This window comes from Ochotona curzoniae, unplaced genomic scaffold (assembly GCF_017591425.1).
Source record: "Ochotona curzoniae isolate NIBS_2020 unplaced genomic scaffold, NIBS_Ocur_1.0 contig_883, whole genome shotgun sequence".
Lineage (NCBI taxonomy): Eukaryota > Metazoa > Chordata > Mammalia > Lagomorpha > Ochotonidae > Ochotona > Ochotona curzoniae.
The window spans coordinates 72,197,218-72,211,269 of NW_024466599.1; the positions used below are offsets into that span (position 1 = coordinate 72,197,218).

General features: G+C 43.5%; 1 protein-coding gene across 2 annotated transcripts in view; it reads left to right on the forward strand.

Moving 5' to 3' along the window:
• The window catches only part of IL1R2 (interleukin 1 receptor type 2), a 35,321-nt gene extending 21,765 nt beyond the window's left edge, over window positions 1–13,556 (forward strand). For both annotated transcript variants that reach the window (XM_040993869.1, XM_040993868.1), the window contains exons 4-9: window positions 1,379–1,559; window positions 2,502–2,676; window positions 5,864–5,926; window positions 7,822–7,957; window positions 9,703–9,845; window positions 12,526–13,556. In XM_040993869.1, the coding sequence (XP_040849803.1) occupies window positions 1,379–1,559; window positions 2,502–2,676; window positions 5,864–5,926; window positions 7,822–7,957; window positions 9,703–9,845; window positions 12,526–12,710 (883 nt within the window). In that variant the 3' untranslated portion in view covers window positions 12,711–13,556. The remainder of the gene's footprint in view (window positions 1–1,378; window positions 1,560–2,501; window positions 2,677–5,863; window positions 5,927–7,821; window positions 7,958–9,702; window positions 9,846–12,525) is intronic.
• The last annotated feature ends 496 nt before the right edge of the window (window positions 13,557–14,052 follow it).

The window sequence follows — 14,052 nt, forward strand, 5'->3', positions numbered from 1 at the left end:
CTTTCCCAAAGTCATACAGACATCACTACTGAGGCGATGCCGTGCAAAAACCAGGGAGAGCTGAGGCAAGTCACATTTATCTTAAAGTTTATTTTTAGACTTGATTGCAACTTATACCAAGTACTATTTTACTTCAAAAGAGATCCGTCTGAGACTGAGAGGGTGGTGGAGCTGCTGACACACATTATTCCTTCTTTGCAGAACTGATCCAGGCAGCCTCTGAGACCATGTCAGCTATAGCATCAGGGCTTAACAGCATGAGGACTATCAGCAGCTGTCCTGCCACCAATTAGCATTTATAGTGGACGTGAGACGGCCCCACTCTTGTGAACTTTAGTGTCTCTGGGATCTAGAACCTATATGGCCTTCCTGTCCATCGGGGCAGCCAAGGTGGTGCTGCTGTGCTCAACAGCTTCCCCAGACTCAGGGACTTAACACAGCAAGAGCTTAGATTTCAGGCATTCCCTAAGTCTATACCACGGCTTGGCAGACACACCCAGGGTCCCAGCCTGTGAAGCACAGTCATTATTTCCAATGGTACTGGTTGTCATCCCAGAGGGAACTTTGCAGGATGTTTACAGCTGTGGGAACTTTGGAATGGAAGTTACACACACAGACGGGCATTCACCTTTCCCCAGCCCTCGCCAATACACTCCCTTTCTCTTGATTAGAATTACGGTATTGAGACCTAGGACCATACCACCCTGAATGCACCTGATCTTGTCTGATCTCTGAAGCTAAGCAGGCTCAGGCCTGGTTAGTCCTTGGAATGAGAGAATTATGGTATTGAGGTTATAATTAAGCTAAGAGTCTATCAATTAGGTGACAAATATAAACATAAATACCCAACATACCAAGCTAATTTGCTCTATGCTGCTTTGCAATAACTTTTTCATGTGCTTTACACTAAGTTGCAAGGAGTTTTATGCAATTGGATTTCAGCAAGGTAAATGGCTCCCAAGGGAAGCAAACAGAGTCTTGTGTTTACAGAAATAGTGCCTCTTGGGGAATAGCTTCTTTCCTCAAATATGGAGATCTGGAGTTGCAGCCTGTTTGGGCTGGGTTGGAGGAGCCTCAGCAGATGCATGGTGCACGCCCCTGCTCAACTGGGTTTAGGGATGGCTTATGGGCCCCTGGGGGCTTTGAAGTCAGGCTTGTGAGTTGCTCTTTGTGAAGAAGACAGGCCAGGTCACTGCTCCTACACCATACTTATGATGCTTTTTGTCTCCCATGCATTCTCAAAGATCTCTGAAGCCCTGGCTTGACCAAGAAAATGCAGCCACAGAATTTGATGCGGTTGGGGAAATTATTCTTAATTCATTTTGCTTAACTTATATTGTTCTTTTTTTTTTGTTTCCCCCGCCCTCTTTTAAATCAGAAATGCCTCGTACTGCGATGAAATGTCCATTGAGCTCAGGGTTTTTGAAAACACAGAAGTATCCCTGCCGTTTGTCTCATATCCACAGATTCTGACCTCAGCCACTTCTGGGTCACTGGTGTGCCCTGACTTGAGAGAATTCACTCGTAACAAAACTGACATGCTGATTCGATGGTATAAGGTACATCTTTAAAAAATGCCATTTCATTAAAATGCGTTTCACTAGCTGCCAGAAATATATCAGCTGCCCATTTCTGAAGATAATACATTGACATCTATTTATATATTAGAAATATACATCACACAACTAGAAAGTGACATGACTAAGTATTCCATTCACCCATATAAGGGGCTTTGGCTGAAGTTCTTTGACATAGTAACTTGAGAAGACAGAATATGAAATGAATCCAGTCTAAGAACTGAAATAAAATAATGTTTACTCTGTTGTATGTGAACATTGAGAAAATCTGTTTATATAGCAACTTTACACACACATTAAAGGAGTTGTTTGAAAAAGCAGATGAAAACCTTTAGGTTAAAGGTGAACGTATAAACAAGTTGTTCCCTTGACTGGTTGAATAAATACTGTCAGGTGGCTTAGTGGTCCCCAGTTGAGGACAGGGATGGCTCATGGGCACATCAGGTGCTGGTAGACCACAGTTTGGAGCCAAATCAAACCAAGCAATAAGGTACACACGACTCAGACTTAAAAAAAAATGTTTAGGAAGAAAGTATACTTCATGAAGAGTTATATAAAGTTTAAATTTTCATGTCCATCAATGGAGTCTTGCTGGAACACAGCGACATGCAGATTTGTAACAGGAGCGGTTAGCCCATTAATGTATCTGTATTTTAAATGGCCTACATTGTCATCAAGAGGTAGTTTGATTCTGCTCATGTGCGTAAAAAGTGCTTTAAATTTCATGTTGGGAAATCAGCATTTTGTTTTATGTTTCTACATCCCTTTTCCTAAACATGCAGTTAAACGTATATACTCAGAGTGGTCCAAGACTGGCCCAGTAAATACCACGGCCAACCCATTGGTTGACAAGGCCAGTGTGATTTGTGGCTTTTGAGATGCGCGTTAGTAGATAATGTAACTTTAAAAATGTTGTTTCTTAAGGATTCTGCCCTTCTGGGTCAAGACGACGAGAAGTTTCTAAGCGTGATGGGCACCCCTTACTTAGTCATCCACGATGTGTCCATGGAGGATGCGGGCTACTACATGTGTGCACTGACATTTTCCCATGAAGGAAGGCAGTACAACGTCACGAGAAATATCGAACTGCGCGTCAAGCGTAAGTACTGAGGTCCCGGTGCAGGCTGGCTCGGTAACAAGAAACAAAATCGTGTTCACATAAAATTCCTGAGACGTCTTTGCTATGAAAGGCGCTGGAAAGCAGATATGTGAGCTCACTCAATACAGCAGCCTAACAAGATACGTGTGTGTGACATTTGGGAGAGTTTTTATCAGAGAGTTAAAACAGATGCGGAAAGGAATCCCTGGGGTGTTCCAGGATGGGTCCAAAAGGCACCACCAGAGGGAGCCAAACAACGGTGTGTCTGGAAAGGTCACACTACAAAGTTTGCACATGGGCATCCTGGTGAGAACAAGACCGCCAAATCTTCCTAAGTCCTAGATATTGAGATTTTATCGAATCTTTCAATCGGAACGAACTGCATTGGTGTTTCCAGCAAAAATCATCCTTTTGTGGTCTCTGGGAAGTGTTTAATTGATTTTGATACCAGGTTTTCCAATAGTAGAGCTGCATTGACTTAAATGAATTTTGATCGCATGTGGGAGCGTGAGGAAACTTTAAATAATTTGTGGAAAATAGAATTAATGGTACCTTTAGTTTTGTGTAAAATGTTGAAACCTCTGTAGTTTTTCATTAATGGGGACTGTACATTTTTGAGAACGTCTCGTGTAGGCACCATGGATTTCAATGTTTTTTTTTTTTTACATCAACACAAACTTTTCTCACAAACTTCTTGAACTACAATGTTTCACACAGAGTTGATAATATTGAACAGGTGTTCAACATTTACTGTGCACTTTCTATGTGCTGAGCAAATGTCTGGAGACAATGCCACACTTCTTTGTTTTTCATGCTGGATAACAAATCAGTATTCTCAGGCAAAAGTACCAAGGTTAAACAATTGGTTAAATAATGATTAAATTTTACTGCACAGAACAGCACATATTCCCTGAAACATCCCTGGGTTGCAATCCCTGGGTTGCATTTCCTGTAGTGACCTATTAGGATTCATTTGGTCCATTCCTTTCTCTTTAGTGGCTTGATGAGACTTGCTGTGTCTTTCTATGGCTCCCTATCTCTTGCTGCTCATTGAATGCTACATAGGCTGCTCAGTTCTCAAAGGGAAGTCCTAGACTACCCAAGTGGCTTCATCAGACACACTAGTTGGCCATGGAGGTCTAGGGGCCCATACAGACTTCCCACATTGGGAACAGGGGTCCATCAGGCAGTCTGTGTATCACAAGCCAGATGGTGCCTGTGCTCTGCTGGACTTGACAATCACTGGGGGCTTCCCTGTCTCCTCTTGGTTGCCCAACACCGTGTAAGAATGAAACGTCTTTGAGGGGTGGAAGGGGCATCTGGCCACAGTGGAGAAGGCTTCTATCCCTTGGTCTGTTCTGTCATGTTGTCTGGTGCGTACTCCTGCGAAGGTTTCCACATTAGGTTTCCACATTCCCTGCAGTGGAAGGAGTGGGGGTGGTGAGGCCACTCGCAGCACCCTCCCTCCAAATGGACCCTTTGGATTCCATTCCAGGGACCCCGTTTCTTCTGGGGGTTGTGATCCCCTGAAGGATCACTGCTGCCTCCCCAAAGACTTCATCTCCCCAAATTAAAAACACATGAATGGCCAACGTTGGAAAGCAGAATTGGAAGAGAACTTTTATCTTTGTGCATTTTTTTTTCAGCTCCATGTTTTTGAGGAAGTCTTTAGGAAGTTCATGAAAAATGTGTTTTATGGAAAACATGTCTAAATTTCACAATGTTTTTGGAGCAACATACATTTAAAAAATTTATTTGAGCAGTCAAGGAGAGAGAGAGAGGGACAGAGACACACACAGAGAGACAAAGTTCTCTTCTGCTGGTTTGCATCCTCAAATGTTTGAATCCTCCCAGATTGTGGCCAAAGCTGCAGAGCAGGACCTCAATTCAAGTCTTCCACAGGAAGGCAGAAACCTAATTACCTGAGTCTTCGTTACTATGTTCCAGTACTTGCATTGCCAGGAACCTAGACTTGGGAGCTGGAGCTGAGGACCAAGCCTTTGTACTCCAATGTGGGACCATGATTTTTTTTTCAAGATTTATTTATTTTTGTTGGAAAGGGAGATATTACAGAGAGAAGGAGAGACAGAGATGAAGATCTTCTGTCTGCTGATTCACTTCCCTAAGTGGCTGCAACAGCAGGAGTTGAGCCAACCCTAAGCCAGAAACAAGGAGCTTATTCTTGGTCTCCCTCAAGGGTTTGGACCATGCTCTACTGCTTTCCCAGGCCATAAGCAGGGAGCTGGATGGGAAACAGGGCTGCCAGGTCACAGACTGGTGCCCATATGGGTTCCTGACACATGCAAGGCAAGGGCTTTAGCCACTAACTAGGCTACCGTGTTGGTCCTGACATGGATGTTTTAACTGGCAGTTTCATCGCTAAGCTGAACACCTTTCTCAAACTTATTTTAATTTCATTTTCCATGAAACATTGGAAGCAACCGTATATGCAACACCAGGTATAGAATTAGCCTTACAAACGGATGGTTCTCCAGGGGTGGTGCTTTTTTGGTAAATGAATCTTCAGTTTTCTATGGTAGGCATTGGAAGAGGTTTGAGGATGTGGTTTAGGACAACAAAGCCTATCACCTAAACCTGTCACGTGGACCTCATCACAGACTTGCTAAAAGTGCATGCAGGGAACAATGCATGAGATTCTGCTCTCAGCTCTGGCCTCTAGCTTCAGCTTCCTGTCAGTTCAGACCTTCGGAGATAGTGGTGATGACTAAAGCAGATCTGATCAGCATTTCTGGCTCCTAGCCTTGGCCCTAGGTTAGCCTTGGCCATTCTGAATATTTGGGGAGTAAACTAGCTGGTGGGAATTGTTTATCTCCCAAATAAATAGATAGAAAGAAGTGCTTTTTTTGTTGTTGTTGTTTTATTTTGTTTTGTTTTAAAGAATGCATTCAGGAAGCCTGGGAGAGAAATGATTGTTTATTGTAGCGCAAAGAACAAAGACTGCCTGTGGAATGTGTGCTAAACGGCAGCCTCTTCCAGGAATCTCTCTTCTGGGAACGGCGTTGGCCCCGAATGCTCAGTTTCATGGAGAGCTTGTTGCCTTTGCCAGACTGGCCACACTGTAAAGAATAGCTCAGTTAATTAGCCAAACAATGGGATTTGAGCCTCAATAGGAAATCAAGGTTTTCCTAATGGACTTGCTTTTCCGAACTTATTTTTTTTTTTCCAGAGAGAAGAGAGGAGACAGTTCCTGTGATTATTTCCCCCCTGCAGACCATCTCAGCGGCTCTGGGTAAGACCTTCCCGGAAGGGCCACAGAGCCTGGGCTGACCACGCCCCTCTCTTTGAGGTGTAGTCCACCCTGCCTATAGACTTGGTACTCCAATGTGTGAGGTTGGCATGATAAAGGCCAACATATCAGCTCATAAAATGATATTAGAAATGATGTGCTTTTGATAACAATCTGTGAGGCTAATTCAAAAAGTTCTTGGGAAAATGGAGTTAAAAGATATTGATTTTGATGCAAAATATCTTTGAATTCTATGCAGTTATTTTTTTATATAATGCACAGTTTTCATGGACTTTTAAAAAGACCCCTCTTACTTTGCTTCATGCATGTCTTACTCGGAAAACTGAGTGTACCAAAATAACCCTGTCAGCATCTACTATGAACTGTAATGAGAGGATTGATGAATCCCTTATGGAGCCAGCACTTTTATTCTATTTCAATAGTTTGCTGCCAAGACAGGGCTGTTGCTGAGCCTCTCTCCAAGGCTCCATTTTAAAGTGTATGGGACGATTCTTGTTATCTGAATAGGTGGGCAGTTGTGGTGAAAACAACTCTCAGGGTTTTCTGCGTTTTGCCCCGTTCTGGTGCAGTCTCACGCCAGCCAGCATGCTCCTGCTGGACTGTCCACAGTCAGCGTCGGTAAAGACAGGCCAGTGGGCTGAGCTTGCCATTGCTGGTAGCAGCGGCGGGCAGGGCAAGGATATGCAATGAGCGTCCACTGTGTCTAATCCCAACACGGACCCCGTAGGAAGGTTTTATTTGACTCAATTTTCCAGAGGGAAAACAAGTCTTGCAGGGGATCACAGTGACTCTGGGACTCAAAAAGCCACACCAAGGGCCCTGTGTCTGTGATGGCTGTGCCTTCATGTTTGCTTTTCCTGTAGGAAGAGTTTGTGCAGCTCATGTTTACTTATCAACCCTAGCTGCAGGGTCATTAAAAGTCTTTTACTCTTCTATTACGTATTGGACTTCATTTCAAATTCTAGTTGTAGAACATGAGGGGGAGCCCTTCTGCACAGACACTGCAGGTGGCAGTGAGCAACATCCCACCTGGCTGCTCCTACTCTGGAAACGCAGGGTAGCAGGGTCAGCAGCTGGTTCCTAGGGCCTCAGCTCAATACTCCCCATACCCAAACAGCTGCTTTGAAATCACGTCTGCATGGTGGAGCCTTCTGGCCCTAGATTCAATGGGCTGCTGCAGCTGGCTGGCAGAGACAATGAAGCATTGGCATTCTGAGCTGGAAGTCGGGCCATATGCATTAAGAGACATACTGCAGGGAGCCATACACCTATGCAGAAGAAGTGAATTTCAAGGAGCTCTGCTCCCTACCTCCTTCAACTGTCTGCCATACTCTTCTTTGCTGACTTAAAAAGAAAGATAGCTTAGTCCTAATTATGATAGGGAATCTAGTTCCATCCATTACACAAAGGCAAGGAGTGTTAGCTATAGAAAGGCAACAACATTTTATTAGGTTAATTCCAAAGGAAAACCAGCAAGAGTGGAGCGCCCAGGGCCCCACTGGGGTGAGCCCATCAATGAACATAGTGAACAGATTCGCACACTGTTCTGGATATTTTGAAGTTATCAGAATAAACTGTAAAAGAAGACTACTCTAAAATTAAGAATGTGCTGTAGGAACTTGGAGGCGTCAGCAAAGCCATTGACTTTCACATGCCTGGAGTTTTTATCTGCCAGGAAGACCAGTGGAAGGAACTGGAGGCATGTGGTGAATGTCAAAGATCAGAATCAGCCAAGGAAACTGTTTCCTTCTAAGAAGAACTCTGAAGTTGAGTGACATCTGAGACGATAGGGCAGGGCTCAGCACCAAGGCTGCCTGATGGTTGTAAGGGGCTGAGGTTCCAGTTATGACTGACATGCCATGTCTTGTTACACACAGGGTCGAGACTGACAATCCCGTGTAAGGTGTTTCTGGGAGCTGGCACGCCCTTAAATACCATGCTGTGGTGGATGGCCAATGACACCGAAGTGAACAGTGCCTACCAGGGAGGCCGTGTGACAGAGGGACCACGCCAGTAAGTGGGGGAGGAGGTTCTGTTGTGACATCTTTGTGGGCTTTAGTCTTCCTTCTATCATATCCTTGTCATTGTGACCCACAAGGACCACCTGAAAGAAACCTTTGTTGATCACAAAATGTTGAATTGTCAGAATATTAAAAAAAGTTTAGACTTTTAAAAATTGTCAAAATCTTTAAAAAGTTTTAAAAGCTTTGCTGAAAATTGTCACAAGAGTCAAACTTTCTGTGTAGTTCTCTTTCTTACAAGGTTTACTTTTTTATTTGAACGGCAGGTTTTTACAGAGAAAAGAGAGAGAGAGGAGAGACTATTCCACCTGCTGGCTTACTTTCCCAAATGACTAACAGGTGGGACTTAGGCCAGTCTGAAGCTGAGAGCCAGGAATTTTAGGGTCTCCCACTTGGATGTAGGGGCCCGAGGTCTTGGATCATTTTTCTCTACTTTTCAAAGCACATTAGCATGGAACTGGATTGGAAATGGAGGTGCTGGGTCTTGACCTGGCACCCATATAGGATGCTGGTACCATAGACATAAGCTTAGCTTACTATGCCAAGACACTTGCCCCTCAACCCAATACCTATTTAAGAATGTATTTGTAGTTCCGTAGTTGATGTTAATGCCGTGTTTGATGGCTGTTTAATTAACTATTTCTTGTGTTTTTATAGATTCAAAAATGCTTTAGAATTAAAACCTCTCCATTTCCCTCTGCAACATCATTATTCCTTGTTGTTATGAACTCATCCACAGACAGTGACGTAGCTGCATTGTCTGTAGTGCTTCTTGCTCCTCAGACAACTGTAGGCTGTCACAGTCTCTAGGGAAGATTAATAATAAAAGCAAACATTTCATTCTTATATCATTCATCTCTAGATAATGCTATCTCATTCTGAAATGGTAAATGGGAACCATGTGCACATGAGAAGAGAGATGATTCAACACTTCACAGTATATTGTTTAAATCACAGTTTTGATACCTTGAATTACCCTGAACTTTTTCTTGATGAATATTTGTCTTTTTGGGGAAGACTTACCAAAAAAAAATTATCTCTGGGTGTAATTTCCTGGATAAAAATTCTGTGTGGTGTGGTGCATATCATCATCTATTTATGGGTCTTTGTTGTGAAAGACTTGGCCACACTAAATACCTCATGTTAGCTTACTCATGCCACCTGTTTACTTAAAGCAGTATACTTTCCCCTTATAGATAGAAAAAAAAATCTTAGTGGATCCACTCACTAGTGATTTTATTCAGGCTAGTGGATAGTGGTGAAGTTTCTTCGGCTTCCTATAGCATCACTGATGGCTGACCTCCCATCCCGAGCCGTTCCCCTGGGCTGCCAGCAACTCTCTGGGCTTGAGCTTCTAGAATGAGATTCAGCAACAGAGAAGAGAGGAGGCGGGCTGGAGAGTGGAAACTCCCTACTCTTCAGTATGCAAATCATTTATCAATGAGGGAGTCAGATTTCCACAAACTAGATGTTTCTGTTTCCAGGACTAGATCTTTGTGCATCAGGGGGCCTCAGGAAAGGGCATTTGTCAGTGAGGTCATGCTGGCTCTCCTAAGTTCCCATGTGACAATGACCCATATTTCTCCCACATTTGGGATGAACACAGTGGCACGAGGTCCTGCTCATGAAACTTTGTGCATAGCGGGCACTGCCAGTTGAAGATGTCTAGGTGTCTGTGATGTGGAAGATGCACTTGCAGGTGCTATACTGTGCTAAGTCACTGCTTTTTCCTCTCAGGGAATATTCAGAAAATAATGAGAACTACATTGAAATGCCATTGGTTTTCAATCCCGTAGCAAGAGAAGATTTGGACACGGATTTTAAGTGTATGGTCCTCAATACACAGAGTCTCCAGACGCTACACGCCACAGTCAGAGAAGGTATGCACTGTGAGAACAATAAAAGAAAATGTTGAATGTCCTATGAATGCTAGTAAAGCTTCTTGCTTTTCATACAGTAACTCTAGAACTCTTGTTTGTTGCTCAGTGGAGGCTGAAAGCAATTTTTAAAAATTCTTTTTAAGATTGTTTCTTTTTTTCTTTCTTTCTTTTTGTGAGGGTGCAACGGGACATTGGCAAGTTATACTCAAAAAATTTCAAAGCAAGCTGAGTTTTAGAAATAAAAGAGTGATGCAATTAACTGCCCTATGTCCTGTTGTGGTTCTTTTACCTCACCAGGATTTTCTCCCTGCCTCCCGTGACCTCTGACAGGGGTGACTCGCCCTTAATCTTGAAGTTGAAAGCTTCATCTGCATGGGTTGAGGACCTGGAGACACCCAAGGTCATCATCTTTAGATGACAGAAAATAAATACCACATAATGACCAGATCAACCCAGTATTCATCTAAGGACACTTCTAAAAATTAAAGTGAAAAACAGTATTATTTTTGTCCAGATTCATTTCTTCTTGATGTTTCATCTTGAGCAGGAAAGGGAAGTGCCCCATACACAATTTCTGTTGGCAGCCAGGAGGATCAGACAGAGGGGCCAAAGGGATTCCCAGCAGGAATCTGCTATACCACGCAGCCTTCAGGGCAGGCTCACTGTGATCAAAGACACAGACATCACTCCACATCTCCCATTTGGCAGCTACTGGCAAACTTGAAACTCAGAAGGCAATGGTTTGGCCCAGGCTGGGGTAGGGAATGACAACCTAACATAACTTTGCCCCAGCTGTGGTCTGCGAACCACCGTCATAGCACTCATCTGTGCCTTAAATTCAAAACACAGACCCCTGGGTCTAACACCAGATTCTCTTATAGCTGGCTGGGGATCACAATGGCACACTCTCCCTTCTTGTTAAACTTTGAGAACTGGGGCATGTATGGCAGACAGACAGAATGAGAGATGGTGACTGTCCAAATTTGGGCATGGGCCATCCCTCCGAAGCACCCTCTACCCTCTAGAGATGAGCCCAGTGAACCCCAAGAACTAGGTCAGGTGTGGGGAAACCTTAGCACTTTTCTATCACCTGAATACTACCCCAGCTGTTCAGAAAATGCAGCTGGATTTATTTCCAGTTCTCGTAGGATTTGCATGTGTGCAAATTCTCCAGTGGCACAGGTTGAGGGTGTGTTGGTTCTTGGATGCTCAGACAGACCATGGCATGTAATAGCTTCAATATGTAAAATTCAGACCTCATCAACAATGGCACTAATTAATACTTTGTTCTCTCATCTTGCATTCACAACCTCTTCACCTATTTCTCTTTTTTACTGTATTTTAAATTTTGTTATTATTATTTTCCATGTTACCGTTTTGCAGGTAGAGGGATTTCCCCTACTTGTCCCCTCCCTCCTCATTTTCCCTCATGTTATTACAGTAGTATAGCATTTTAGTAACAGTGACAAGTTTAACATTCTGCCACTTAGATGTATCTTGGCATTTTAGGTGTATGCAATTGTAGAAAATCTAGTACCAAATTGTCAACATATATTTAGCAGTTTCATTGGGACGCTTCCTTTTATTGGGAAGTAGAGACGCGTTCTATAGTTATCTGCAGTTTCTGATATGCTAGTCTCCATTATAGAGTTATTCTATGAGATTATATGTATATACTTTTTGAAAAAGAGGTATTTATTTTTATTGGAAAGGCAGATATACAGACAGAAGGAGAGACAGAAAAAAGATCTTCCATCTGATGGTTCACTGCCCAAGTGACTGCAACGGCTGGGGCTAAGCTGATCCGAAGCCAGGTGCCAGGAACTCTTCCTGGTCTCCCACCTGGTGCAGGGTCCCCAGGCTTTGGGCCGTCCTCCACCACTTTTTCTTGGCCACAAGCAGGGAACTGGATAGGAAGTGGAGCAGTCAGGACATGAACGGTGCCCATATGGGTTGCCACACTTGCAGGTGGAGGATTAGCCAGTAGAGTCATCGTGCCAGCCTCTGCATATACTTCTTAATCTATATTTATGTATTTGTTTTGCATTGCATCAAGGTTGCCTTCTGTCAGACAGAACATATGGTATTTGTGTTTTTGGGACTGGCTTATTTCATGGATCACAGTGGTTTCTAGTTGGGACCATTTTGTTGCGAATGGTAGAACTTCATTCTTTTTAACAGCTGACTTGTAGTCTATGTATTTCTCTAACACTGTGATACTGCAACAAAATATGCAATGGCTGGACTGAAGCAATAATCTTGGCACCTAAAGCCCCTTAGTTCACAGATTGGTTCTTTTTCTTTGTCTCTGCGTCCTTTTCATACCCATGCTTACTGGGAAAGCACCAACTGGCCCCGGCCTATCACAGGTGAGTAACTGAGGTATAAACAGATGACGTCTTAAGTGCACAGTGTCCCTCCCACTAGCGGAAGAAAGCTAGACCATGGGGTCCTGTCCCCCACCCCCATGCTCTGATCTTCTTTTCCCAGGAATTGGATTTTGTCCTCCCCTGCTTGTTTTGTTTAATGCCACAAACATTACTCTTGAATGTTTGTGATTTGTTGTCAGGAACATTTTTTAGTGTAGATCTACTGGGACAACCAGACTCTGTGACCCAGCACTGCCCTGTCCTGTTTTATAACAAGGGCCTGATCTGTTCTGCCTCTCTTCTCCCCACAGCCTCCTCCTCGTTCTCCTGGGGGATTGCACTGGCCCCCCTGACGCTGTTCTTCTTGGTTTTGGGAGGTATATGCTTACACAAACGGGGCAAACGCAGAGCTGGCAAAACCTATGGTCTGACTACGCTAAGGACTGGCCACCAAGACTTTCCATCCTATCCAAGCACAATAAAGGAGGTGAAGTAATGCCAACAGGAGCCACATCCTGTCTCATGGAAGTGCTGTGCCTTCTGGATAATTCCTGCTTTTTGCTCCACTGTTTAACAAAGTCACTGTGTTTTTAGTGGTTTTGTAGCAAGGGACTGAAGTTTTAGTTTCCCTTATGCCTCTGAAAATCAACAGAAGCAAATGTGTCTATGTGTGACTAGCACTCTGCTCCTTGTGATGTACTGAAGAGAATGAGATGCTCTTAGGCCCAGCAGTGAGTGGACATTGGAAATGAATTTTCAACTTCGTCCATTCCAATCTCCTAAGTTCTAGGAGGTACTGGAGAGCCAAAGATGGATAAGATGAAGTTTGCCTTTCAGGAAGGCAGAATTTTATTGTGAATTTGGAAATTTGGAAATTTTATTTGTGAATTTGTGATTTAGAAATGCTAAGTGTAAGAGTCTGTATGGAATGCTGATTTTTTTTCTTTTTTCTTTTTTTTAGAAATGGTGATTAAAAAAGCTGAAAAGAGTTAGTATAGGATGGGAGTGGACAACTAGTAGCCTGGTTGGTTAGAGAGTCCCGTGTCCCACATCTGAATGTTGGCTTTGCATCTTGACTCTTGTCCCTGACGCCAGGTCTACCGAGGCAGATCCTGGAAGGCAGCAGTGACGACCCGAGTGGCTGGGTCCCTGCCCCATGTGAGAGACCTGGACTGAGTTCCTAGCTTCTTGCTTCTACCTCAGTGGAGTCCAGCTTTTGTGGGCATTTGGGGAAAGAGTAGGTAGGAGCGCTCTCTGTTCTATGCCTTTCAAACAAATGAATAAATACAAAGTAAAGAAACGGTAGTGTGAGCTGTCAATAAAATATAGATACTGTACCATATTAGTGTGTGAAGCAATAGATCTAATTTCATAACCATTCTTTTGAAAATAAAGAGAAAGGAAGGACATTGAGATAACTGTGTACAAATTGGAAAAAAACCTAATCAGGTCCTACTTGTTCTCATGAACCAGAGGGTTTTCTACATAAGGCAATCGTGTTTGGTTAAAAAAAAATGAATGGGAGGAAAATCAACAAGGCTCTCTGATCGATTTATTCATGTGCGTGTTCAAATAGGATCTCCTCAGAGTTCTCAATAAACGTGTACCTCTGAGGGTGGCATAGCGGGTGAAGCCCGTCCAAACTAAGGGTCAGACCCAGGTTTCTTCTGATGTGGCTGGGAAAGCAGCAGGTGATGGTCGTTGAAGGCTTCGATGGAGTTCCTGGGTTATGGTCCTTGCCCAAATGCGGCTAAGTGACCATCTGTGTAGTAGACAGCGTGTGGACATTTTTGTTTCATCTGTTTCTTCTTTTCTGCCACTCTGCCTTTTAAAATCAA